Source organism: Stegodyphus dumicola, chromosome 3 (assembly GCF_044657685.1).
Source record: "Stegodyphus dumicola isolate Sdum_Otavi_A_Nest chromosome 3, ASM4465768v1".
NCBI lineage: Eukaryota > Metazoa > Arthropoda > Arachnida > Araneae > Eresidae > Stegodyphus > Stegodyphus dumicola.
In genome coordinates, this window is record NC_140770.1 from 149,500,431 (window position 1) to 149,527,855 (window position 27,425).

General features: G+C 34.8%; 1 protein-coding gene and 1 long non-coding RNA gene across 2 annotated transcripts in view; one reads left to right on the plus strand and one right to left on the minus strand.

Moving 5' to 3' along the window:
- The window catches only part of LOC118201019 (uncharacterized), an 88,472-nt gene extending 78,164 nt beyond the window's left edge, over positions 1–10,308 (plus strand). The window contains exon 3 of the mRNA XM_035373031.2: positions 6,981–10,308. Coding sequence (XP_035228922.1) covers positions 6,981–7,173 — 193 coding nt within the window. The 3' untranslated portion in view covers positions 7,174–10,308. The remainder of the gene's footprint in view (positions 1–6,980) is intronic.
- The window catches only part of LOC146998129 (uncharacterized), a 214,103-nt gene continuing 193,661 nt past the window's right edge, over positions 6,984–27,425 (minus strand). The window contains exon 3 of the long non-coding RNA XR_015040301.1: positions 6,984–7,119. This is a non-coding gene — a long non-coding RNA (uncharacterized LOC146998129). The remainder of the gene's footprint in view (positions 7,120–27,425) is intronic.

The window sequence follows — 27,425 nt, forward strand, 5'->3', positions numbered from 1 at the left end:
TGTCTTCGAAATTACAGTGTATAAGGATAGTGAAGAATAATTGCTAAGAAATAGAACATTTTTACAATTAAAATCGTCTAAAAACAATGTTCGAACAGGCTCTGTATGAAACTGTATGGTTCAATGAGAGTAACCTGTATAAATTATTTACATTATACTTTTAAAACTGTAATTTTTTCAACTGCACGATTCCGATTCTGGGTCCCCCAACAAGAATTTTCCAATCCCAATATACCAGCTGAGAGCTTGACGTTTTAAAACCAGCTGCAGAAAGTCACCGTCGCTGCAACAAACTTTACTGGGTATAAAGTAAAATGCAGGTCCAGTTGTTACAGGAAGATCATAACTGAGCCTTTGCCGTCAAATGTTGCGGCTGGCTTCATCGCAGCACGCATCGTTTTCACGATGAATCCAAATCGTTCCATTGGATTCACGGCCGTCTGAGGGACCTGAAAAATCGGAGGGTTCAACGTAAATTTCCCGGACTCTAACGACATAGTCCGTTGACAAATTTTCGGGCGCCAATTGTAGATTTTTGGAAGCAGGAGAAATGAAAAATTAGCAACCGCCTTCGCCGGGAATCGAACCACGGACCTGTGAAATACCGGCTCAGTGTGCTGACCACTACACAACGAAGGCGCGCTAGAAAGGCGGGAGAAATACCTTATAAATCTTATAATTTATGTGTGTTTTAATTTTTCAAAGCTTTTTCAGACCTTAGTGGTAAACTATTTCTGATGTCAGGTTATAACCCGAAGTTTTCCAATTCAAATTTGGCTGACATGTGTAGCCAATGCAAAGAAATAATACAGTGATACTATTATTATGATACAGTTGATTATCATATAAGGTATTTTTCCCGCCTTCCTAGCGTGCCTTCGTGGTGTAGTGGTCTGCACGCTGGTATTCCAGAAGACCGTGGTTCGATTCCCGGCGAAGGTGTTTGCTCATTTTTCATCTTGCCTGCTTCCAAAAAAAAAAAAAAAAAAAAAAAAAAAAAAAAACCCTAACGACTCTACAGTGGCGCCCGAACTAAAAAGGTGTTGAATGATGATTCTCCCCACCCAGGATTTGACGATTGGGTCCCCTAAAAACCCCAGTCGCCCTAAGAATTCCCCCCTAGAGAGAATTTCATAATTTTAAGAGGAGAATGCAGGCATCTGTTTATTTACCTGTTACGTTGTAGAGACATTAGGTTATTTCGGAAGCAGAAGAGATGAAAAATGAGCAATGCCGTCACCGGGTCTCGAACCATGGGCCTCTCGAATACGCACCGAGTGTACTAACCACTACACTACGAAGGCATACTAAGAAGGCTTGAGAAATACCTTATAAAGTATTTAGTTTCAATTTATGAATAAAAAAAAAGAGAACACTTTTTTTAATTAAAGTTTTGGTATTTATAAGCATTTTCTATACTTTTTGTTTAACTTATAATATACTTATAATATAAGTTAAACAAAACGTGTGGTTTGTGGTTACGATCCAATTTCCGTTCAAAAGTCCTCCAAGAATGCATCCCTGCCCATAGGCAGAAAACCATCTAGTTGCTTTGCCTTAATCAATTAATCAAACCGTACTGTTTTTTGAGTTTCAGGAAGAAGGAGGGCGGGATGATTTTCTTGTGATAGGGAAAGGAACACATGGGATAAAACACATTGAAACCGCTGTTATCTATATATAGAGAGAGAACAAAGTCTGTGTGTTTATTTGTTCGCTAATAACTCAGTAGTGTGGCGACAGTGCTGATATTAGCAACAATGGCAAGAGGGATATATCAGCAACACTGGCTGCGTGCCATTTTGCTGATATAAGAGAGAGTTTATTTTCTATCGAAATTTTTTATGTGGGTTCTATATCGCATCATATTGAAAAATGTATGACTATGAATCGTATTTTTTGCATCGGTTATTAGAGAAGGATTGCAGTGGTATTTTGCTCTCTCTTGTTAGATACATTACTTTCAATCTAACTTAACTGGCATCGGCTAGTTCGGCTAATATATTATAAACAAAACAGTTGCAAATAATATTTACTATAGGGCTCAAATCGGGAACAATAAATTCTTGAGCATGAATTTTTGCAGTTCTATTCTACTTAAAAGTGCCAAACTATTTGAAACGCAGACACAGACAGATGAGTTATCATCCGGAATACCTTCTAATTAAGTTAAAATAAACCTATTTATTAACACGTCACTCTGACACTCAGAAATTAATTATTCAGAAACATTTGCAGGAAATGTAAAACAAAGCTTCCGGTCCAAATAAGACGCGAAATACAAACTGTCACTCCGCAAATAAGTCTGGGCTCGTAAGTATTCGTGAAATACATGAGGCTCCGACGACGCTAAAGTCAGTAAATAAATTCATGTATAACAGAGTCGTAAACAGAGCAACGGTCAGAAAGGGCTGCCGAAAACTCAAGAACTCTGCGGTTACGTCCTTTAAATAATTTGCGTTCTGGTAGAAGTTGTTAAAAGCTGAAGCAAAAGTACAGATAAACTGGTGAAATAATTCAGTTAATTAACGTAAAACATTATACTTTAATTGTTAAAAATCTTTAAAAACCAACACCTTTCCTTCAGCTGAATATTGAACAACTCACTACTTTATCCGCTGAACTTATCCTCACTATCTCCCCATCGTCCGTAGGTGGTGCAGCGAGGTTAGGGATCAATCCCTCCGAGTGCCAGAAACATATCTGCACCCCACGGTGTGCAGGAAGGGGCTCATCCGTCACGGATTCAGCTTCCACTCCATTTGTGTCATTGTGGATGCAAAGCTGTGGGAGACACAATGATGAGTAGACGTAGCATTGCCCCCTCTCTTTAATGAGTGGTTTATGAAATGGGTTTAATTGACGTTTCGAAAGCAATCATTCGGACTAACTCCACACGGTCCTCTTGCCACTAAGCGAGTGAAATGAGTCGTGAGCACTCGATCCGAGACACCTTCTGTCGCATTCCAAACATTCGGTGGACTGCGCTGCAATGCAGTTATCAACGATGCAGTGGTATTATCAGGACCACTGTTTCTTCTTATTGCTTTTGCGAACATAACTAGAGTCCTGAATAAGAACAGCGAGTTTACTCAAAACTATGTTCCTGAAAGTGTAGAAGTTACAACACAAATAGGAACGGTTTAAGTACCCTTTAAATTTCTCACGGTTTACAGTCGTTCCCGCGCTTCGGGATACAAAGACAAGTACTTATGGTCTGAAATTTAAAAATCAGAACTACAAACTAAATAAATTTTTTAAAAAATCTGAAGGGTTTCAGATTTTAAATAACGTACAAACGGAAGTTTTCTTAACGTTTTGTGTAGTACCTTTATTTATTAAGTATTACGTTCTACGTACTCAAACTATAAAATACAGTTCAACAGCAATATCAAAAAATAATTTTAAGATGAGTATATCTTTAGAATTTCTGATACACGGTCTCGCGTGCTCGAGGTAATTTTTTTTTCCGTACAGTGTCGCCATTACTCGCTTTGAAATCGTTTAGTTGGTTAATCAAAAATTCTTTGAAATGTTACAAAATCTGAAATCGATAATAAAACAAATTTCAAATTCAAATTAGTGCTTTCACATGCCCATATTCTATGGAAGATTACGTTATTCGAATTTTGATGGCTTTAGGTACCCTTGATTTATCACAATGCTAGAAATATATATACATTTATGCAGATTCTTCATTATTTAATTTCTTTAACTATAAGGCAGGGTGATGTTATATGGTGGCAACGATTTGAAAAGTGATACAGCCTTTTAAAGTTTTCAACGCAAAATGCCAAAACGAAATTAATAGTCCTCCAGGGCAAATTGCCCTTTTGAACTAATAAGAGCTAAACTCAAGTACTTTACAACGACTAGTAGCGCGAAGACTGACCTTTTAATCTTTACGTATGTAGTACGTCGAATGCGGGAAAACTACAATACGCCTTCAGTATCAAGAGGGCTAAATTTTGGCCTTAAAGGCGGACAGCAATTGACTGAAATACGCGGTTGAGATAAGGTAGCAAGGAGTCTCTCTGTCTAACGCCTTCTTCGTTAAAAGCCACAACTTAAATACTTAACAGTTTGCAAGCTCAATTTTCAGAACTAAAACTAACCGCGTTTATTCTGGCCGGAAGTGGAAAATGAGAGAGGACAGTAAAGTTTTAAAATAAAAAAAAGTTAGTAAAACTTAAAATCTTTGCAGTATAACTAGAGTTGTTGAAGCCTTTCTAAAATGTTATTAGTCCAAAGGGGCTCTTTGTTCCTGAAGGACTATTGTTTTCGTTTTGCGATTTTGCGTTGAATCGCTATAAATGTCCGTTTCACTTTTAAAACTGTTGCCACCAAATGTTAGAGTCCTGCATTATATTTGAAGAAATTAAATAATGAAAAATCTGCATAAATATATGTATATTTCTCGCATTGGGATAAAACAACGGTACATAGAGCCATCGAATTTTGAATGACGTAATCCTCCTACGGATATGGGCATGTGCAAGACCAAATTTGAAATTTGAAATTTGTTTTATGATCGATTTCATATTTTGTAAAACTTTAACGAATTTTTGAGTAACAAACTCAAAGATTTCAAAGTGAGCAATAGCAACAATCTACGGGAGGTAAAAAAAAAAACCTTTTTATCTCCAGTGCGCGGAACTGTGTATCGGAAATTCTAAAGACAGGCTCATTTTAAAATTATTTTGCACATTGCTATTGAACTGAATTTTATGTTTAAGTGCGAAGAACTTGATATTTAATAAATAAAGGTAGCACACAAAACGTTAAAAAAAATGCACCTTTGGAAGCTTGGCTTCCCTTTAGCTACACTTCACTGCCAGCGAGTGATGAACTAAAATATCATGTATACGTGAGAAATCGGAAAAGTTGTTATAGATAATTACAGACGTAAATTGTAATATAAATAATTGTAAGAATTAAAATTAGCGCTGTTTCTAGATATTCAAGAAGCTGTCGCATCTCCCCCGCCGCCGCCTTCATATCTTCTAGTTTATCGGGCATCATATTTTAACGAAAATGTCCATTTTGGTCTCTTTCGAATTCATTTGAACGGTGATTTTCGGGTGTTTGTACGTAGGGATAAAATAAAAGCCTCCTTTTTATTAAAACACATTGTAAAATGGATTTAAACGGATTCAAAAGAATTTTTTTTTTCGTGACGTATACACGTATGTACGTACATATGTATGTATCTCGCAAACTTCAAATGCGATTGGCCGTAAAACAATGAAATAATTTTGTATATGGAGCTACTATAACATGTAGTCGTGCACCTCCCTTTTTTGTTGTAGTCGGCTGCACCAAACACGTATACACACATATACATGTATACACATTTGTAAGAAATCTTTAAACGAAAAGATTTTAAAATTATTTCTGAGCAAGATGCTGCTGAAATACTAATTAATTAAAGATGAATAAATAATTGCAGCCTAGGTGCAGAATATATGTATATATATAAATTTAAAAGGGATTGAAATATGTTGTTCTTACGTTCGGGTTAAGATTTTATACTGAAAGTTAATTTAAGTGCAATAATTGTAAACTACGAACAGTTTAAAATTGTAATTGGCGTTAGGCCTAAAGTGGCGGCTGTTTGTTTCTCTTAGTAGTACAGCTAATCAAGCCAGTTGGTGCACCAACATCAGTGTCTTTTTGCCCAGTGGAACCAAAAGTTTACTCTAAATTTTTGTGCATCGAAAATTTGCCTTTCTGCCCATTGGCCGAATTGCTTGGTTTTGAAGTAGAAACTCTAATTTTAATTGCAATTTTTTTTAAACTGCTTTTGTTGTTTTGGGTTTTTTGTATTTTACAATTTTTGAATGTAAATGCTTTGAGCTTTTTGCTTTGCAGCAAAGTGAGAACTGAATTGATAGAATGAGAAATATATCTCTGATGAAATTATGGAAATAAGCTTAAATGAAGTACAGGAAACAATGTGTATAATATAATACGATATACAAGGAAGGTCATGTGGTGACCACATCAGAGTTTTAATGTTTCACACAGTTTTATATGATATACACTGTTCTTATTTTTTCCCTCTTCGTATATACGTTTTATGATGTTATGTGTCAAGCCACAAATTTATCAAATTCACAGTTTCTGAGAAATCCGCCGCTTTATAAAGAATTTCTCCCGCCTTCTTTGCATGCCTTAGTGGTGTGGTGGTCTGCACCCTGGGTGCGCATTCCAGAGGTCCGTGGCTCGATTCCCGACGACGGCGTTGCTCATTTTTCATATCTCTTGCTTCGAAATAACTTAATAGTCTCTACAAGTGGCGCCGCAGCTAAAAGGGTGGTGGTTGATGATTCTCCACACCCAGGATTTGGCTATTGGGTCCCCTAAAAACACCAGTCGCCCTTTAATAGGGGGAGTATATAAGGTATTTCTCCCGCCTTCTTGGCATACCTTCGTGGTGTAGGGGTATGCACACTGGGCGCGTGTTCTAGAGTTCCATGGTTCGATTCCCGGCGAGGGTGTTGCTAAATTTTAACATCTCTTGCTTCCAAATAACTTAATGACCTTACAACTTCATGCATGTATTTTGGATATGCCTGTATATCCACCAAGGGAAAAGCAATCATTTCGACTTGTTAGGAGTTCTCTTGCTGACGTCGTACTCTCTCAGTTTTTTTTAGTTTCAAGGATGTCGTCTTTCAGCTATTGTTTCCAGAGCATTTCAAACTTCCTATTAATAGCAGAAGTACTTATTGTTTTGAATCATCAGAATGAAGAAAAGCAAAAAGTTTCAGTAATTGGTAGTTGCACTGTTAATAAGACAGTTTCCAATTAATTCAACTTTTGTTCTGGGATACAAAAGAAGAATGTAGCAATTGTGTAGATGGTAGATAGGATTACGTATGTAACAATCACACAGAGAGTTCTGAGAAACTGAAATAAAAAGATGCAAATTTCACATACCATTGAACTATTAATATTTTCAATTTTTTCTCTTCCAGATTCCGAGCTTGTTTGAAACTATCCAGCACTGCCGCGGGAAACATGGTGGGTAAGCTGTTCTTCAACGTAGTGCAGACGAAATGTTTCCTCTTCAAGTACGTGAAAAAATGTGCCAAGAGATCTTGGTGGGGTAAATGCCTGAAATACGAGAAAGAGAAAGCGGCTGTACTCAGAGATGCTTTAAAGTACTGAAGAATATACTAGAATGCCAAGCAAAGAGGCTCTTTTGTAATGCAAAAGAACATTAGCGACAAGTCCTGATTGACGATTGCACTAAAGCAAATATTTCAAGAGAATACTTATGTTGTAAAATTTCTAAGATTTTTATCTTTTCAGTTAGATGTTTTAAGTTTATCAATATTTTCTATTTAGATTGGAGAACTGAGATCGTCACTCAATAAGAAGCTATTCTCTGGACTATACGCCTTTACTCCTAATATCGCATGTTATCATTGTACCTATTACTTATTCCTTAATACTGTTTTACTTGTTGTCCCATGTAATTTTTAATTATATATTTTTTTTTCATATTTCACAATCAAAAAGTACCCATGCTTTAATTGAAAAAAATTAAGACCACCTTTTGAAATGGAAAGCTATGTTAGCATTGTTAACTAAGATTAAAAAAGTATGAAATATTCGAAATTATATACATTATTTGGGTTGCTTTTGTAATGTGAGTGATTGAAAAGTATATCGGTTTTAATTTTTAAAAATTCAATAAATTTTATATTACCTATAAATAATGTGAAATTCCTTCATTACATTATGATTAATATTAAAATGATATCTGATTACTTTTAAATTATATTCTTAATTTGATTAATTTCATTTAATCATAAGTTATTTTTTCTGCGAAATTACCACAAAGTCCACTGAAGAAAGATTAATTTATTATCTAAATTTTCAGTTATAATTTTATGTAAAGATTATTTTAGTTTGCAGTTTCCAATTTGAGATTGAAATATGCTGAAATTTTAATAAACTGAAAAACTAGAAACAAATTACATGCATTATTAGAGGAGTCAAACAACAAGAACCAGCGTAATATTTGTAAATTTTGCAAGATTAGTTTCGATGGTTCTATAGTTAAACCATCAAAACTAGTCTTGCAAAATTTGCAAATATTACGTGGATTCTTATTGTTCGACTTTTTCAATAATCATTATTCGGCTATTATTTTAACCCAAGTTACATACATTTTACATTTAAAATTTTAGTTTGGTTTCGATAGATATTCAGATGTCTTTTTCAGAAGTTAACAATTTGGAAACATTTTCTTTTAGCTGAAAATTTTCTTCTACAAGCATTATATGTACTAAGATTTTCGTATAAGACATTATAGGGAAAATAAATAAATCTCTAATTTAAATGTCAGATTGTAGATTAAAAGTCTTCCTTTTTTATGTAGTTTTTAATTATAAGGGATTTATTGCATTAGCTAAAATGTATTAGTTTAAACCTGTAAGTTTTCCACGGAATTTTCTAGATTATTTTCAGAAGTATGAAAACTGCCGAGAGGTACAGGATTTGATTGAACCACATAAATTTAATGAAAAATCTTTTGGAAAGTATTTATTATGTTTGTATTCAAAGATTATGTAAAATGAATGTAAATTATGCAGCATTTCTATAAATTTGGACAGAAAGTAACTGGTAGTAAAGAAAAAGGTAAGAGAAAACATTATATTTAATGTATTAATTTCCTATGTCCTTTTATTTTTAATGTATTAGTCTCACAAATATCGCACAATGTTTCATTTCGCTTAAACATTTTTCTAATGAGAAATGAATTTTTTGGTTTAAAATAATTACTGGGTTAAATTAATTTTGATTAACAAGTAAATATAAACATTTGAGCAAAGGAAAGTAGTATGTAAACTTATGTTTTCTTCTTTTTCTTTTTTTAAATACAGCAAAAGCAATTTTGCAGTAAAATTTATTGAATTTTTAAAGGGAAGATATTTTAATAATCTTAAGTTATTAATTTTGTAATATATTTCAGAATTTTGATTAGTAATATTGATATTACTAAATGGAAGGGCAATAGATTTAGAAATATTTTTACTCAGCTGTTTAAATTGTTTCAGATTCAAGTTACCTCACGCTTAATTCTGCACTGTATTTCTAAATTTTTATTATGTTAATTATTTCTATGTTTTTCTATTTTGTTAAAATTTCATAGAATTTTTAATTTTAACGAGATAGCTGTATAAAAAAGACATTAAATCATCTTTACAAATTAAATCAAATTATATGAGAAAAATTAACATTGTAAGATAAGTAACATTGTTGTTTTATCAAATAAAACGAACGAATGGGAAACAAATATGCATTTTAAAAAATCATCAATATGAAGACTTAACAAATCCCCATTAACTAAATAAAAATCTTTATTAATAAAAAAGGGAGGCGGAGGTTTATTTCTTTTTTATTAAAAGCTGTGCCACAGAATTTATAACATATTTCTAACTGATTTTGAATTTTTTAAGTTGTAAAGCTCCAAAGGTATAATATTATTCTGCTACGATATCGTCATATTTTAAAATATCTTTTGATCTTTCCTACCACGACTACCTTCTTCAGTACAATGAAATAACTTCATGCGGTCTCACGTTACTTGCAACTGAGTAGAGGAAGCTACTTCTCGAAATTGCAAAATACTAAATATTCTTATGTGGAAAATATTTAATTTTAATTATAAAAAATAAATTTAATCGATTAAATTTGCAATTATTTTTGTGAATATTTACCTTCAGTGACGTCTAAGTAAAATTTAAATTTAGTTTATTTTTAAAAAAAGACACTATAATATTTATTCTATAGCCTGAATGTCCAACATAACGGATTTCTTTTTTTAACCAAAAAGCGTAAAAGTTTTGATAAATTAACAAGTCAATTGTAATTGACGTTTGTAGTCTTGTATAAATGCATTAATGTAGCTTGTGCAGGCCATCCACTTTTAATTCATATCGTGTACAAAAGTGTTGAAGAATTACACACAATTTTATCGCACAAAATCGAATTTTTGTTTGCTCGGCGAAGAATGTCACTTGCGAGCGTTTCCTATCAGAAAAGTCCCTCTTGTGCATCCTCTGTATGGATTAGGCTGTGTTGTTTGTCCTGCCTGATGCAGGCTGGAAGAATGATATGTCTTCTCAGTGTTCATTTGCTGTCGTAAGAAGAAAAATTGTTGTAGAATATAAACAGATGTAGATTAATTGTTTACCGTTTATTGTAATTACTATGTACAGTGCGTGCTTATAATGTCAGATATGTGTGTATGCTGTTAGTTCTATTTAGTAATAAAGAAACGTTCCTAGTGTGGATTTGTTTCATTTTCACCTCTGTCTCGAGCAGAATCTGACATTGACATTACAGAAATTTTGCATAGCACTGCATCTATTACTGCTGGTACTTAACAGAGTGTCCCGCAAAGAAGTCCCTGATTTTAAAATTACAAATCTCCGAAACAAAGATCGAGAGAGGAATACAACAAGCGATATATTTATTGTGAAAGCTGCAAAATTGTTACACAGAAGCTTCCAAATAATTACAAAAGCTGCAAACAGATGGTACTGTAATCGCAATACGTATTGCCCATAAACCGCCCTTCAGCGATTTTTGTAACCATTACTTATTTTATGTTTTTGTATCGTTTTAATACGTCGTTATAAATCCCCTGAAAATAAAATGCTGTAATTGCTTAGACCTGCGATGTTTAGGTCCTCTTCTTCAAGTTCAATGCCTCTCTCCTTGGAGAACTACGATCCAGAATTACCACCGTATTGAGCCCATGGGGCACCATCTTAGCTGAGCCGGAACAAGTTGTCCGCTTGTGGACATTATCGGCTTACAGTGAAACCTAGAACCTATACCAGCGATCAGTTCCACCCTTGAAAAGTGAAAGCAGGTTAGCGTATGGAAGGAAAAGATTGAAATCATGTGTTCGATTGAACAACTTGTGTTTTTGGTGCTGAAATACCAGAGGTTAGATCACGGTCCAATGCCAAGAAGGCGTAGTTTTCAGAAACGATTGAATGTTCCCAAAAGAACCTATGTGAAAATCATTCACAAGCAAAATCATACTTCGTTGAATATCCAACGGACAGGCAGCGTGGACGATAATCTGGCAAGGACGTTTGCTCGCAGGCAAACTGTAGTTACTCCTGAAAATATCGCTGTTGTTTCTGGAATTATCCAGCAAAATCCAAAGAATTGCAGCAGAGACTGGCTTCATGTTTCCATTCAAAATCCAAAGTCACCGGGCGCCAGCGTATAGCACCATCTCTTGGCAACTTTTGTAACTATCATTTCGAAACTTTTATAGCAATCTTACAGTTTTCACAACAAATCGCTTGTTGTATTTCTCTATCAATCTTTGTTTTGGAGATTTTTAATTTTGAAACCAGGGACTCCTTTGCTGGAGAACCTGAACACTCAAATTATCCATTATTTAAACACGATAAACATTCTCTCCAACAAGAACAATCCAATTATTAATAGATATTCATTGTTCAATAAGAGAATTAAAATTTCTTCTATACGCTAGAGCTGCTGTCAAAAGACGCAACATGATAAAAAATTTAGTGAAAATTTGGTGGATTATTTCATCAAATTTTAGACAGCTAGAGGCTAGAATTTTAGTCTAGAGTTACCCTAAGCTCTGTCTCCCATGATTATAATCACACGCTTAATTTCAGCAGGTATTTTTACCAAATACTGTGCACGAAAATAATTCTTTCAACTTTATACTACATATCTTTATATAATTTTATTTTCTTCTTTATACTGCATATTTTTCAAGAACTTAAGGGAGGAGGAACAAATTTTGTAAAGATCTGATTATTATAAAAATTTAAAAAAAATCACATGTCAGCTGATGGAACTGCATTCTTGAATTTTCCCACAACTCGCCCGCCTGATATCCTTATTAGTTCGATCGGTTTGAATGTTTTGGCAGATTGTAAATGACGGTCGTACTTCCCGTACTCACTTCGCTATCTTTTTGGTTAGACTGATATGCATTTATTGTTAAAAGAACTTAAGTTGATTCAAAAGAACAGTTAGAAATGTAAATAAATAAAATTTATTTTTAAGAAACTTTTGAGGATATAAAAAACTAGACAAAAATACAAGCTAAAATCTACTTCAGGTCTACAACTTGATAATATAGACAATTGTATATATTTAGAGCTAGTAATTATATACACTTTTACAGAACCTAGCCATCTTAAACGTAATTCTCTGACTCCGTGTACCGTGTAGACAGAGAGACGCCTTATTGCTCTGACTTAATCAGCCTGTGAAATAACAGCAGATAAAGAAGGTTTCAAGTGAACCTTTTCAAAAGATTTTAAACCTAAAAATTAATGCGATCATGTGACAAAAAAATTACGTACTTGCAAGATTACTTATAGAATTTGTGAACTATTACAAAGTACAAAAGTGTAGTAAAATGAAGTAAAATGTAGGTATTATAAAATGTGAAAATCACAATCGCGTGTGACTCACGCGAGCCAACATGCCTAGCAAAGGCTGAACCTGATTCAAATACGAGGGCAATTCCGAAATTAACCTCCGTTTCGCTGTAAATAAAAAACCTGCATAGATGCAACAAATTTTTATTTACATCTGAAAGGTTAAGCTGTACTCTATGTTTCAGCATAATCACTATGTATAATCAAGCCGTTGCCATAGCACTTTACCAACTTACCAATGCCTTCTGCATAAAACTCAGCTGCATGCGAAGTCAAGCAACTTGCCACAGCGGTTTGAAGTTCCTCAGAGAAATCCTGTGCCCTAAGCCATTTCTTCATCGCAGGGAACAGACGGTAATCCAAAGGCACTAAATCCGAGCTGTAACGGGGTAGTTAAAACACGCCTGTCCCATTTGAACTAGCAAAAAGATCTTGTGTTCGCTCAGCACTGTGAGAGCGAGCGGTATCATGCAGGAACACAAACTCAGATGCCAATAGGCCGGCAAGCTTTGTTCTGCGGATGGCTCTTTTCAGGTTTCTCAAAGTGTAACAGTCTACTGCAGAGCTGATTGTAGTACCATGTTCCATGAATTTGGCAAGCAAGATTCCATTAGCATCTCAAAAAAAGTTGACCATTATGACCCCACACTACTGACTGTTGTTTTGTCTCAGTATTCGCAAGTCTTGTCACCAGTCATTGTTCTGTTCACAAACTTCGCTTCCGTGTGGTACTGGGGAAAACTAAAGTCTAAGGTAGAGCCCATTCGATTGGTCTTGTGGATCTCCCTGAGAGTTTTCAGTACCCATCGAGCACAGAACTTCCAGTAGCCTTTTTTTTTTTTTTTTTCGGCGACTACCTCGTATGAAATGTTCGGAAATTGTTGTAAAAATTTCGAGATTGTGAATGGACAGATCTAATGGATCTTCTAGTCAATTTCTTTGACGAAAGCATCACTCAATAGAGACAGCCTCCCACTCCTTGATTCTTCATGAATGTTTGGTTTTTCTTCTTTGAAAAGACTGACGCACTACCCCTTCAGACAAAATGCTTGAGCCGCATGCGACACACAATTCAGGACGAATGTATGCTGCTGACAGTTTATTTTGCACGGCGAAATCGTATTACACGTCTTGCCTCGTGTTTTGCGGGATTTTCAATAGCAGCGCACATTTTGTGACGTTATAACTAGCACACGTGAGGCAGTACCACACTCTCACTAGGATAGCAGGAAGCTTACTGAATCACAGATTGCGGGATGCATGCTCTCCGTCCAGTACTGATAGCGACATGCCAAAACGGAGGTTAGTTTCCGAATCGCCCCTTAAAGTTTAGAAGATGGGCGAGAGTAATATTGAGATAATTCTGGTGGCCGATGCAAAACGATCTACACTAAATCGAAGAACTTTATTATCCAATGAATTTAGCCGATGAATGTAGAAGTTGTGGAAATTAAAATTAAAAGATTAAATGGTTAATAAATATAAAACCTTACATATTTATTTTTATAAACCTGCAAACCCATGACAAAAACTCTTTCGAAGGCCCGGGAATAAATCATGAACCTTGAGGTATCGATCTACCTAAATGACTGCAACAAAAAAAAAGTCTTTTTATTATCGTTGTTCAGTAGTGATAAAGAGTTGCCGACAGGAGGCGCTGCTAGCGCGTTATACTCTCGACCTACGTAATTTGAATTGAGTATTCTTTTCTTTTGTGTACTTGCTGTAACAAATCTTACAGCTTTGTGATTGAGAATTTGAAATGTTTTGGAGCCAGATCGTTCCTCTACAACAACAAAATGATTAATAAATACATAATAAAGTAAATATCTTTGTGATGATAATTCTTGTTATTAAAACCAAGTCAACCAGCTGGTGAGTACAGTTCAAGTGGTCCGTCGAGAATCGAAGGTGAGCTCTCCCATTTTAATCTCTATTAAATTTGAAGAGTATAACTGTAATAAATATGGAAGCTCTAAAAACTAGAAAAAGAGTGTTAAAAAGTTCATTGACGCGGCATAAAGATAAAGTTGTTTCGTCATTAGATGTTTCAGATTCAGTTGCGTTGCAACTATTTGAAACCAAAACTAATGAAATTTCTAACGAACTTAAATCTGTATTTTATTCAATTTTCGAAACATGTAAATCCGAAGAATTGGATAACTTTATTAAGGGTAAAGAAGATACAGATGATATTGTTGATGAGTTGCTATTGATGATTAAACGTAAATTAGTAGTAGTTAAAAATAAGATGAATTCTGAACATTCTGTTTCTACTGTGCCGAGTAATAATAATTCAAATGTGTTTTCGGATGTTAAGTTACCAACGCTATCGGTACCGACATTCAATGGTAAAATAGAGAATTGGATAATGTTTAAAGATATGTTTAAAGCTAGTGTAATAGAAAACAAATCTATTTCGAGTAATGCAATGAGATTGCAATGTTTAAAAGCTAGTTGTAAGGACGAAGCTCTGAGAGTAATACAGTCTATTTCTATTTCGGATACAAATTTCGATATAGCTTGGAAACTTTTAGAAGATAGGTATTCGAATAAACGCGAGCTTTTAAATGCTATAATAAAAAAGCTTTTGAATTAGCCGAGTATTAGCGAGACATCTAGTTCTATTCTAAATTTAATTGATGTAACGAACGAATGTATTCGAACCTTAAATATTTTAAACTACACAGTAGAAAACTTATCGGAAATAATGATAGTATATTTAATAGTGGATAAGTTTGATAAATCGACTCGATACTGGTGGGAAAAGGAATTAAAAAACTCGGGAGAATTCGGTACGTTTGAACAATTACTTTCGTTTTTACAAAGCCAAGCGAGAACGCTTCAAAACAGTAAAATAAAGGAGGTAAAAAAGAGTAATAATTCTCCACATAAAAAACTTTCGAGTATGATATCCACTTCTAATACAAAAAACATAAATTTGAAATGCATAAAGTGCCGTGGTGAAGAATTCCATTCATTATATAAGTGTCCAGAATTTATAAATCTTTCTGTCAATGACAGGTGTGAATTCGTGAAAAGAAATAAGTTTTGTTTTAATTGTTTGAAAAACCATTCCGTTCGAACGTGTTCGTTTAATTATCGATGTCAAAAATGCTCACGAAAGCATTCAACACTATTACATTTCGAAAATGAAAAACAAAATAAATCCGAAAGTGCTCATATTTCAAAGCCGGAAGTAGGGGGGGGGAGAAGACGACAGTCAGTCTCAATCCGAATGCTGAAAAATTTGTTTATGACTCTTCTTCTACCAATAAAGAAAATATTTTCGTTGGCACAGCTGTAAACGGAATGCGTTAGACGAAAAATGTTTTACTTTCTACTGCGAATATTTTAATCAGAGATTGTTACGGTGAATTAAAATCAGTTCGCGCTTTGTGTGATGTAGGTTCGATGACGTCATTCTTAACGATTGAATGTGCTAATTCGTTAGGGATTAAAAGAGAAAAAATATCTGTTGCGGTTTCTGGATTAAATAACACGAGAATAAATATTAATTCTAAAGTATGTGCTTCTATTTCAAACGGTATTGACTTTGAAATGAGTTTAGAATTTTTGTGCGTGCCTAAAATCTCGGACTCCATACCAATAAATAATATAGAAGTTCCGACTGAACATTTTCCTTAAAACATTAGGTTTGCTGATCCAAACTTTTATAAAAGAGGAAAAATTGATGCATTATTAGGCGCAGATGTGTTTTATCAGATCTTAAAATTCGGTCAAGTTGAAGTACCTAATTCAGAGTTAAGATTTCAAAATTCTGTTTTTGGCTTTATAGCCACTGGTAGTATTTTAAGTTCAGATATTAAAAATACGCGAACGGTTCACTGTGGATTAATTAATAATTATAGTGATATAGAAAATGAAATTAGAAAATTTTGGCAACTTGAGTCTATAGGAATTAAAGATGATCCCTTTGAAAATGAGATAGATCAATCTTTAGAAACATTTGAAAAAACTGTTCGTTTTAAAGGTAACCGGTATGAGGTTCAGTTACCATGGAAAAGAGATTGGGGAGAGCTCAATAATAACTTCATGGTTGCTAAAAACAGACTTAATTTACTTATGCGTAGACTTCAAAAAGATCCAAATCTTCATTTGCAGTATATTGAAGCTTTAAAAGACTATGAAAATAAGAATATTATAGAGAAAGTTAGATGTCCTAAAGAACCTGTTGATAAACCTGTGTTCTATTTGCCTCATCAACCAGTTTTTAGAGAGGAAAGTGCAACTACAAAAATGAGAATAGTATTTGATGCGAGTTCCAGTCATAACTTTAAGCATTTAAGTCTAAATGATTGCCTGTGGTCAGGGCCAAACCTGAATTCGAACATATTCGACATTCTTGTTAATTTCAGATTAAACAAAATCGCCTTTACTTCAGACATAGAGAAAGCTTTCCTACAAATTTTATTAGCCGAAAAAGACAGAGATGCATTTCGTTTTCTGTGGGAAGAAAATGGTAAAATTCAAGTTTACAGATTTAATCGTGTTCTTTTTGGTGTTACGAGCAGTCCATTCCTTCCGACTGCTACTTTGAAAACTCACATGAGAAAGCACACTGAAGAATTCCCGACTACATCAGAATGCTTAGATCGCTGTTTGTATGTGGATGATTTTATTTCTGGAGCTGATAATGTGTCGGATGCTTTTGAGATCTCCACTCAAGCTACATCAATTATGAACCAAGCTAGCATGGTGCTACGAAAATGGACTACGAATGACAATACATTGATGCAGTTTTGGACACGTGAAGGTTTCGATACACAGCCACAAGTCAACACTATTAAAGTTTTGGGACTGCCATGGAATCCTGCTGAAGATTGTCTAATATTGGGAAAGCAGAGCCTAGTGGACAGTCTGTCTAAAATCGAAAGTACCAAACTATTCCTGCTACGTACAATTGGAAGGATTTTTGATCCGCTTGGGTTGCTTTCGCCGTTTACTATTCGTGCAAAGTTCATTCTACAAGTCTTATGGATGAAGAAAATTTCTTGGGATGAAGAAATACCTGTAGATATACAAAAAATAGGTCTTCAGTGGTGCTCCGAGGTTCCTGATCTTTCAGAGTTACGAGTTCCTAGAAAAGTGCTCAATTTAAATATACAAGAGCCAACCGATATCTTAGAACTACACTGCTTCTGCGATGCTAGCCAAAAAGCTTATGGTGCTGCTATTTATGCAAGAGTTGTGAAGTATAATAACATCGAAGTGAATTTATTGGTTAGCAAGAGTCGAGCGACACCACTAAGGAAAATCACTCTTCCGAGACTAGAATTACTCGGTGCTTTGCTTGCCGCCCGACTAGCGAGTAAAGTCAAGAAAACAGTGGATTTAAGAAAGCCCTCCTTAGTGTTCTTTTGGACGGATTCAAAAATAACTCTCTATTGGATTAAAGGATCTACGAAACGATGGAAATCATTTGTTTCCAATAGAGTTAACGAAATACAGAGTTTAAGTGATACCAGTGCCTGGGCACACTGCCCTGGGAAGCAAAATCCAGCTAATCTCCTCAGCAGGGGGGTCAGAGCTGACATTTTATTGAACAGTGACATTTGGTGGCATGGACCCCAATTTTTGAGAGAAAAGACTGATGTTCCGGTAGACAATAATGACATTCTAATTTCATTAGATGACTTTGCCAAGATATTTTTACAGAAACTATGGGTTCAAAAACTGAGTTGGATGAACCACTTTTTGCAACTATTGCTCACGAATGGCAACAGATAGTTTCAAATTTAAAGGCTGTTGAAAACATTAAAATTAATCGTTGCATCCTCTCCAATCATCCAAGCAAGAGTTCATTCATTGGATATGCAGATGCTTCGGAAGCCGCTTATGGTGCAGTTGTCTACTTAATTTGTGTCGATGAAGATCACGGCTCGTCATCTCATCTACTAGCCAGCAAATCTCGTGTGGCTCCATTGAAAACCTTATCTATTCCAAGATTGGAACTTTGTGCATGTTTGTTATTGGCTCATCTGATTTTGAAAGTTAGCAACTCATTGAAGATGCATTTAGATGACATCATTCTGTGCACTGATTCAAAGATAGTAATGTCATGGTTGAAGACTTCTCCTCATCTTTTGAAGACCTTTGTTGCAAATAGAGTCTCCAAAATCCAAAGACTAGTAGAGCCGCGACACTGGAATCACGTATTATCAGCAAATAATCCGGCAGATCTGATTTCTCGTGGTGCTTATCCTCATGAACTTGTCACATCTTCCTTGTGGTGGAATGGTCCTGAACAGAACGAACTTAGTGATGCTTCTTTATTTGAACTTGACAAGACTCTCATAGATTCTCCTGCTTATCAGGATGAACTTAAAAAACCTTTAGACGTTAATTTGAACTGCAATTTAAACTTGTTTTGGAATACCTTTTTTGAATTAACAAATAATTATGTTAAACTAATTAGAATTTTAAGTCTTATTTTCAGGTTTCTGTCCAATCTGAAAGGTCCAGTGAAGAAAACAGGTCCCCATTAGTAGCACTGAATATCAAGATGCGGAAATGCACTTGATAAAAATGGTTCAGGTAATAGAATTTGCAGAGGAGATTAAATCACTTCAAAATCAGAGAGTAATCAAAAGTCAGGTAAAAATTTTAAATCCATTTTTAGATGGAAAAGATATATTACGTGTGGGCGGTCGCTTAACTCATGCCATAATTAATTATGATTCTAAACATCAAATTTTATTGCCAAAAATCATAAGCTTACCAAGCTAATATTTATTCATTATCATTTGAAAAATTTTCATGCTGGTCCTCAAGCATTATTACATTTTGTTAGGGAAAGGTTTTGGCCTATTGGTGGCAAGGACTTAGCTAGAAAAACAGATCACGAGTGTGTAATTTGTTTTCGTCATAAACCTATCCTTTCAGATCAATTAACGGCCGATTTACCTCCTGAACGTGTAAATCCAAATCTAACCTTTCATAACACAGGGATAGATTTTGCAGGCCCTTTTCTAATCAAATATAGATATCAAAGGAAAGGTAGTTTACATAAAGTTTATATAGCAATCTTTGTTTGCTTAGTTACAAAAGCGATTCATTTAGAAATAGTATTTGACTTAACATCTGAAGCCTTTATTGCATGTTTAAAACGATTTTTCTCGCGTAGAGGTAAAAGCTCATGCCTGTTTAGTGACAATGCAACTAATTTTGTAGGAGCTCACAAAGAGTTAAAGGATCTTGCTTCTTTAGTTACTGTCCCTGATCAAGTTTTGGGTAAGTATTTGGCATCTGAAAATATCTCTTGGAAATTTATTCCTCCTCGTGCCCCCAATTTTGGTGGAATTTGGGAGGCCGGAATCAAATCTTTCAAATTTCATCTTAAAAGAACTATTCCCGATACTAAATTAACCTATGAAGAATTTTTAACCGTAATTGATCAAATTAAAGGAATACTAAATTCGAGACCTCTTTGTCCTTTATCGTCTGAACCTTCAGATTACGAACCCTTGACGCCCGGTCACTTTTAATAGGTAGACCCATAAACTCAATTGTAGAACCTCAAATTTTAGACTTGTCAGAAAACAGATTGTCAAGATGGCAAAAAAAAGTTAACTAAAATGATACAGATTATATGGAAACGATGGATAACTGACTATCTTAATCACTTGCAACAACAAAAGAAATGGTATTTTTCAAAGGACAATATAAAGAAAAATACAATAGTTATTATTAAAGATGATCAGTTACCTCCATTTAAATGGTTACTAGGAAGAATTGATCAGACGATTCCTGTTAAAGATGGTAAGATACGAGTAGCAGTCATTAACACAAAGTTTGGTTCAATTAAAAGGCCAATATCAAAAATTTGTTTATTGCCTATTGAGGATAACTTCAAGGATTAATTTCTGTTGTTAATAAAATATACATTGTTCTTTATTATACTTATATTTTGGTAATTTTAATGAAAAACTGTCAATATTTTTTACTGTTTGAAATGTTGATATACTTACCATAATTATTGAAAAAAATTTGCAAATGTTCAAACTTCATGGAATTTTCTGAATTGTTTATTTCATTCTGTAAATGATTTACTAACTTTAAGTCTTTTGCTAATGTTTAAAAAACTGAATAGCTGAATTGTTATTGATATTGAATTGTATACTTAGATTTAGTTTGCATATCATAGATATTGTAACGTGGGGCGGTATGTTGCCTCCTACGCGGCAATATAAGTTATGTACAGCGCATTGTTTCTGCGCAATTTTAGTTAGTTAAGATTCGAACTCCTAGCGTAGTATACATGTTTTGATTCCGTATGGTCGGGAATTTATCATTTTCGATTTAGATTTTTAGTTATGATACAGTCCACGAAATAAAATTGTTGTTGTTGTTGTAACGTTGTCTTTAGTATAGAGTCTAACCAGCGACCTCAAAACAATAATAGCTATATTGTGAACAGCAGACGTTCTAAGCCCGAGTGAATAAAAACGTAAATTCGCCCGAAACCGCTGGATATTTTATGTTTGGTTTATTTAATTATGGCAAAGCACACTAAGGCTATCTGCTTAAGGGGAGAGATGCCTTCATGGAGAACTTTCTAAGGAAAATTGGCTCGTATACATGTTACACTTGGGGAAAATCACGAAAAAGCCTATGCAGCGAGCCCGTTCGCGGGATTCGAACCTCGGACCGAACTACCAGTGTTCAGCAACTTTACCGCTCGGCCGTTGGTAGGCCTTGGATATTTTATGAAAAGCCCTTTTATCATGTAAATCATTCACAGATTTATAGTCTACAAAAAGGGCTATCAGAACAAACATATAAAAATATACTCGTATGATGTTAAGAATAAATTAAATGGCCTCGAAATCGTTCTAAAAAGGCGTAAACACCCTCTGTAGCAGTTGTAGCTTTGCAATTCGATAGTACACTTTTTAATTTTAAATTAACAGCAGTATAAGGCAACAATTTCTAACAACAAAATCAAGCTATAAACAATTAGAATTAGTTTATCATACCTCGATGATCTTCCCCTTGTATTAACATATTCTGGAGGGAATGACATATTTTCTTTTTACGCGTATTTCTGTTATTTCTTTCTTACTATTTTCTTTATGAAACAAAAATCTAACCCATTTACCGATACTTTCACATCGAAAGAGTAAACTAACCTTTCAGTTCAAATGATGTGACCTTTCACGGTTATTTTTACAAATTTTCTTGCATTTTATGAAACGCTGAAACAAATTTTATCCAATATTTAATCTCTTTCAAAATAAAATAAATAAATAAAAAAAAAAAAAAAAAAAAAAAAAAAAAAACCTCAACGCATCCAGATTTTACATTTCCACACAAAACGGCGTTTTTTAAAGTTTTATGTGCTGCCTTTATTTATTAAAGATCATGTTCTTCGCACTTAAATCAGAAAACTCAATTCAAACGCAATTTTAAAATGAGCGTATCTTTAGAATTTTCGACACACAGTCTCGCGCGCTGGAGATAAAAATGTTTCTTTTTCCTATACAGTGTTGCCATTACTCGCTTTGAAATCGTTGAGTTTCTGAATCAAAAGCTCATAAATGCTTTAAAAAATATGAAATAGATAATAAAACAAATTCAAATTCCAAAGTCGGGCTTCCAGATGCTCATATTCAGTGGAAGATAACGTTATTCAAAATTCGATGGCTCTAAGTACCGTTGTTTTATTCCAACATGCATACATTTATTTAATTTTTTAAAAAATATATAAGGTATTTCTCCCACCTTCTTAGCATGCCTTCGTAGTGTAGAGGTCAGCATACTCGACGCGTATTCGAGAGGCCCGTGGTTCGAGTCCCAGCAAAGGCGTTGCTCATTTTTCACATCTCCTGCTTCGAAATAACATAATGTCTGTACAAATATAACACAGAGCCCTAATATTTGGTGGCAAAAATTTGAATAGGGAACCAATGCAAAATGCCAAAGCGAAATTAATAGCCCTCCTGGGTTAACTCCGTTTGGAGTAAAGAAAAAGGTTTCAGATTGCTTTTAATACAAAACATGTTATTTAATTTGGTTCCACAGAGATCAAATTAAATAGTTTATATTTCTTTTTTGAGAGAATGCTCGAACCTGTATCGTGTCCACTGTCGACGGAATGCATCACAGATTTAGGAACATAAGTTTGTCCAGGTTAGTGGTAGAGTCGGCACCATGACCAAATTTAAGGGTGGCGAAATTTCTCGAATTTAGATAGGCACAAGACGGCAGAGTTTTGGAGCCCCAAATAACTTCACCAAGAAGCATATTTCTGACCCTGTGTTTACCTGTTTTAAGTGATGTATTTCACCTTTGGGGAAATATATTTTTCTTTATTTATTTACCTTCTTATTTTTTTACTTTAATTTATCTTTCTTCTATTCCGTAAAAATATCGTCGTAGAGATTTCTAGTTGCGACCTTACGACGATACCATTCATAAAAATGTAGCAATTAACAACTGCGCAATCATATAGAAAAATACATATTTGCATTCCAAGAATATCAATTTCTTGGAAAAGTCATTAAGAGCGAAATATAGGTATTTTCTGATTTAGCCGAGTTTCTTTAAGAAATATCAAGAAGGGGGAATGACATTTAAAGGAAAGTACCTCATCGTACACATTTAAACAAATATATAAACAATGCAAATTACTTAGGGGAGGCGTAATAATTTCATCTTATATTAGACTAAAAAAAAAAAAAAAAAAATCCAAAGTAGATTTTAAAGGCAATATTTTCGTACAGATGGCAGCACTATGCTATTTAGCGCATTTCTCGAAAGTGAATAATTCATTATGTATGAATCGTTTGAAATGCTCTTCGTCTTACTAAAAATATTATGTAATCATTTTTCAAAATTTGATTACGTTCTTTATTACTTGTATCAATAATTTAGAAAGAAAATCTGTAAAGCGAAAAAATAAAAATCACTTTCTATAAATTGCAAATTTGTTTAGACATGTACAGTAGATGGCAGCACTGTACTTCGCTTTAATGACAATCCGTCTGTTCTGCAGCTTGCAGTTGTTAATTACCAATAGAATTTTAGTTGGGATTTTTTTTTTTTTTGGCTCTCCATTTATTATTTATTATCAAAATATACGCTCTGTTACTCCCTTTGTTCTCGGCAAGACCAGTTCAATGATTAACATCAAAGATTCGAAAGAAGGTTTTTGAAAAAGATGATTACTCAGAAAATGGATAAAATTCCTATCCTTTTCGCATCGGTTTCTGTTTTATTGTTCGGACCATTGCATAATTAATCAGCTATTACGTATATTTCTAAGTATAAAATTTCATTAAATAGTTTATCACTAGATTACCTTTCATGAAAATCTTCCCTTGCGAACATTAAACTTTTCTTCTCGTTTTAGCGCTCCACAATGATTTTTCACTTTCTGTAGATAGGTTTTCAAACTATGGTCCCCGAAGCTTGCCTTCGTGGTCCTCCGAATTCCAAATATATCCTGATATTTGCAAATGCAATTATCCAAATTTTACGTCATTTTTTGCAGATTATATGTGGCTAAGTACACTACATACCCTTCAGATGTATTGTTCTACTAAGCATACCCTTTAGATGTATTCTCAACACTAAATGAACTTAATGTTTGCCTACATGGAAATACTTTGACTTTCCTTTCATGAAAATTAAAGAGGTCTGAGAGAAAACCGCTGATCTCTGGATTGATTATCATTGTCAGTCAACGTCTGGGTTGAATACCCCTGTTAATCAATAATACTATGCCTGCCAAGATGGTTTATCCCTGGTGAGATATATAGATTGGAAAGTTGTATAGGAAGGGCCTTTATGAAGGGTCTCCCTTCACAAAAGCTACAGTAGAGGTTATCAGTGTGGGAGATGCGGTAAATTTAGGAAGATTTTTAAATGAAACTTAAGCCAAGCGATACTGTTGCTTTTCAATGCTGTTTGTCACTGATTTTCAGATTCATAGTCATCTGCAATGAAGTCTGAGATTGGCACATACAAGGTGTAACACAAAAAATAACGAGACTGGAAAATGGTCCAATAAATCATTGTACTTACCGAATCAGTTCGTAACATTATCACCTTCAAAGTGGTTCTTTTCAGCATTCACACACTTTTCTGCATTCGATGCTGCCACTGCTGGTAACAGTTCTTGAACGAGACTTTTGGAAGGCCCTTCAAGAGATTCTCCGTTTTTGCCTAAACCTTTTCAGCTGAGGTAAAATGGGTTCCCTTTAAGTAAGATTTGACTTTAGGAAATTAAAAAAATCACTTTGTGCCAAATCAGGTGAATAAGGAAGATGCCCCATCACTAATGTTTTTGCTGGTCAGAAACTGCTTACAGATAGGGTCTTGTGAAAGGATGCATTGTCCTGGTGCAGCAGCCATCCATCACTTCACAACTGTGGCCTTTTGTTTCCTAATTTTTAAGTCTTTTTAGTACTTCAATGCAGTAGTGTTGATTAACAGTCTAACCTTTGGGAATCTATTCAATCATCTTCCACACTGTCCCTTCTCTCTAAAAATCGCTTTTGCCTAAACCTTTTCAGCTGAGGTAAAATGGGTTCCCTTTAAGTAAGATTTGACTTTAGGAAATTAAAAAAAATCACTTGGAGCCAAATCAGGTGAATAAGGAAGATGCCCCATCACTAATGTTTTTGCTGGTCAGAAACTGCTTACAGATAGGGTCTTGTGAAAGGATGCATTGTCTTGGTGCAGCAGCCATCCATCACTTCACAACTGTGGCCTTTTGTTTCCTAATTTGTAAGTCTTTTTAGTACTTCAATGCAGTAGTGTTGATTAACAGTCTAACCTTTGGGAATCTATTCAATCATCTTCCACACTGTCCCTTCTCTCTCAAAACCGCTTATGCCATTCAAACACATGTGCATGAGACAAAGTTTCATCTCCATAAGACTCGGTTAACGTTTGAAATGTTTCCTCCGTGGCTGATTTCTTAAGTTTCATAAGAAACTTGATGTTGATTCGCTGTTCGATTTTTACATTAAACATCTTTCCGGCAGAATGCAGCTGCACGTGTTTACTCAATGACGCAGTACTCTTCACTGGAGTGGTCGTTTAAGTCGAAACTAGCCGCATGGATAGAGGAGGTATGGGGCATGACGTCACCGAAACAGTTGTTGCCAACTCCGCGCTGTTTTCAAGCTGCACAGTCTCGTTTTTTTGTGTCACGCCTCGTACATGAGGTCGATATCTGTGCTTTGTTTTTATTTGAATTAGCGATGAAAAACCCTTTCCCACACGAAGAAGCAAATTGAATTACAGCTTTTTAAGGCACAGTTGTGCAGTTCATTATATTCTGTTTTCCCTAGTAATGAATTCCAGAAATTTGCATAGCTGTTACTTAAAATTTCATCTTAAGTCCGGTGTGTTAGAGCATCGTTGATCGAAGAACTACAAGTGATCCTCGAAGAATGCTATTGTAATCTTACTAGATTTCCAAAAAAAAAAAAAAAAAAAAAAAAAATAACTGCGCAATATTACCCTGGTAAATACTCCACAGAAACTAGTAAAAATTTTCATGAGTAAACGTAGAATTATGTTGGTTTCTATTGGTTTTTCTTGTGGTATCAAAATGCCTCAGAGAAACCTGTAGAACTTTCTGTTAGTTTTCCATAAAATTCTCCTGGTTTCTACTGACTTTTACTAGTTTCTATTTATCTTTATTTTTTTTCTTACTATATCAGCTAATACCTATACAACCAGCATCAATGCCAATAGAAGTTTATAGTGATTTGTATTGGTTTATATTGGCTTTTACTAGTTTTCTTATTGGTGCTATAGAATTATATAGATGCTAATACAACAACAACGAATTTGGCATTCTCTGTTCCGCAACTCGAATAGTCGCAATACAGGTCTCCCCACTCCTTAGAACCAGAGTCGGAGGTTCAACCTCCTTCCTGGCCCCTTAGAGAGGGAGGCGCACAGCCCAGGTAGTAACCTGGAACGGCACTGGTCGTCATTTGCTACCCACCAGTCGCTCGGGCTGCCCGTCGCAGCGGGACATTACCCAGCGTACCCGGGGACACCCCCGGAATACTAGTTCCACGCCGCGGTAGGACATGCCAGACCCCGAAGCCGGCCAATAAGTGACCTTCCTTCTTCAGAACCACCAAGTTCATAAATTTTATACCCCCGTGACCGAGACTGCGTACGTACAGATACTAGCCAGTAGCTTCGCAGAGTTCTCTACGTCGAACCCCGGAGGGGATAGATGCTAATACAATCGAAATGGAAATCACTGTTTGTTTGTATGGGTTGTTATAATCACACTACAGTGGAAAATCGCAGGGTTTAGAAATTGCCCATGGCAATCGTCTATCCCGTTTTCTTCCAAGACATATATTTTATGAAATTGAGTACCAGTCACCCTGTTTGCGAATTTTTGACTCTAACCTTAGGTAAACAAAAAAGTGATTTAAAGGACTGTGCCTGTGGTCCTTTTTTGTAAGCATACTTGGAAGCATATGACAGCTAACATGCTAAAAAATTTTCTTTCGAAGGCGATAAGAGTAAAATGGGCAGCAGAACAATTTAATTTATAAAAGTGTTCCCCGCTTCAAAAAAGTTTGAGAACGCTACATTAGACAGTTTGATTCAACAGTTCTCTTTCTTTCAATATCCGTTTGTTATTTTCAAAATCGCAACATAAAGGACTAAGAAACCATGCAAATTCGTTATATTTACCACTTTGAAAATAAGTTTCAAATTGTGAACTCAAAGTTTCAAGAGTCGAACATAATAAGTAATAATAATAGTCACTAAATAATTAATTTAATAATGATAATAATAGTAATTAAAATAATAATAGTCACTAAATAATTAATTTCCAGTAACTGTACAATTTTTATTAAAAAAATATTGTAAAAATGTTTCGCGTTTTACACAAGTAACCCACAAACCAAGTTTCTTCCAGGACTTCTTACAGCAATGAGCACTTACTCGGAAGCC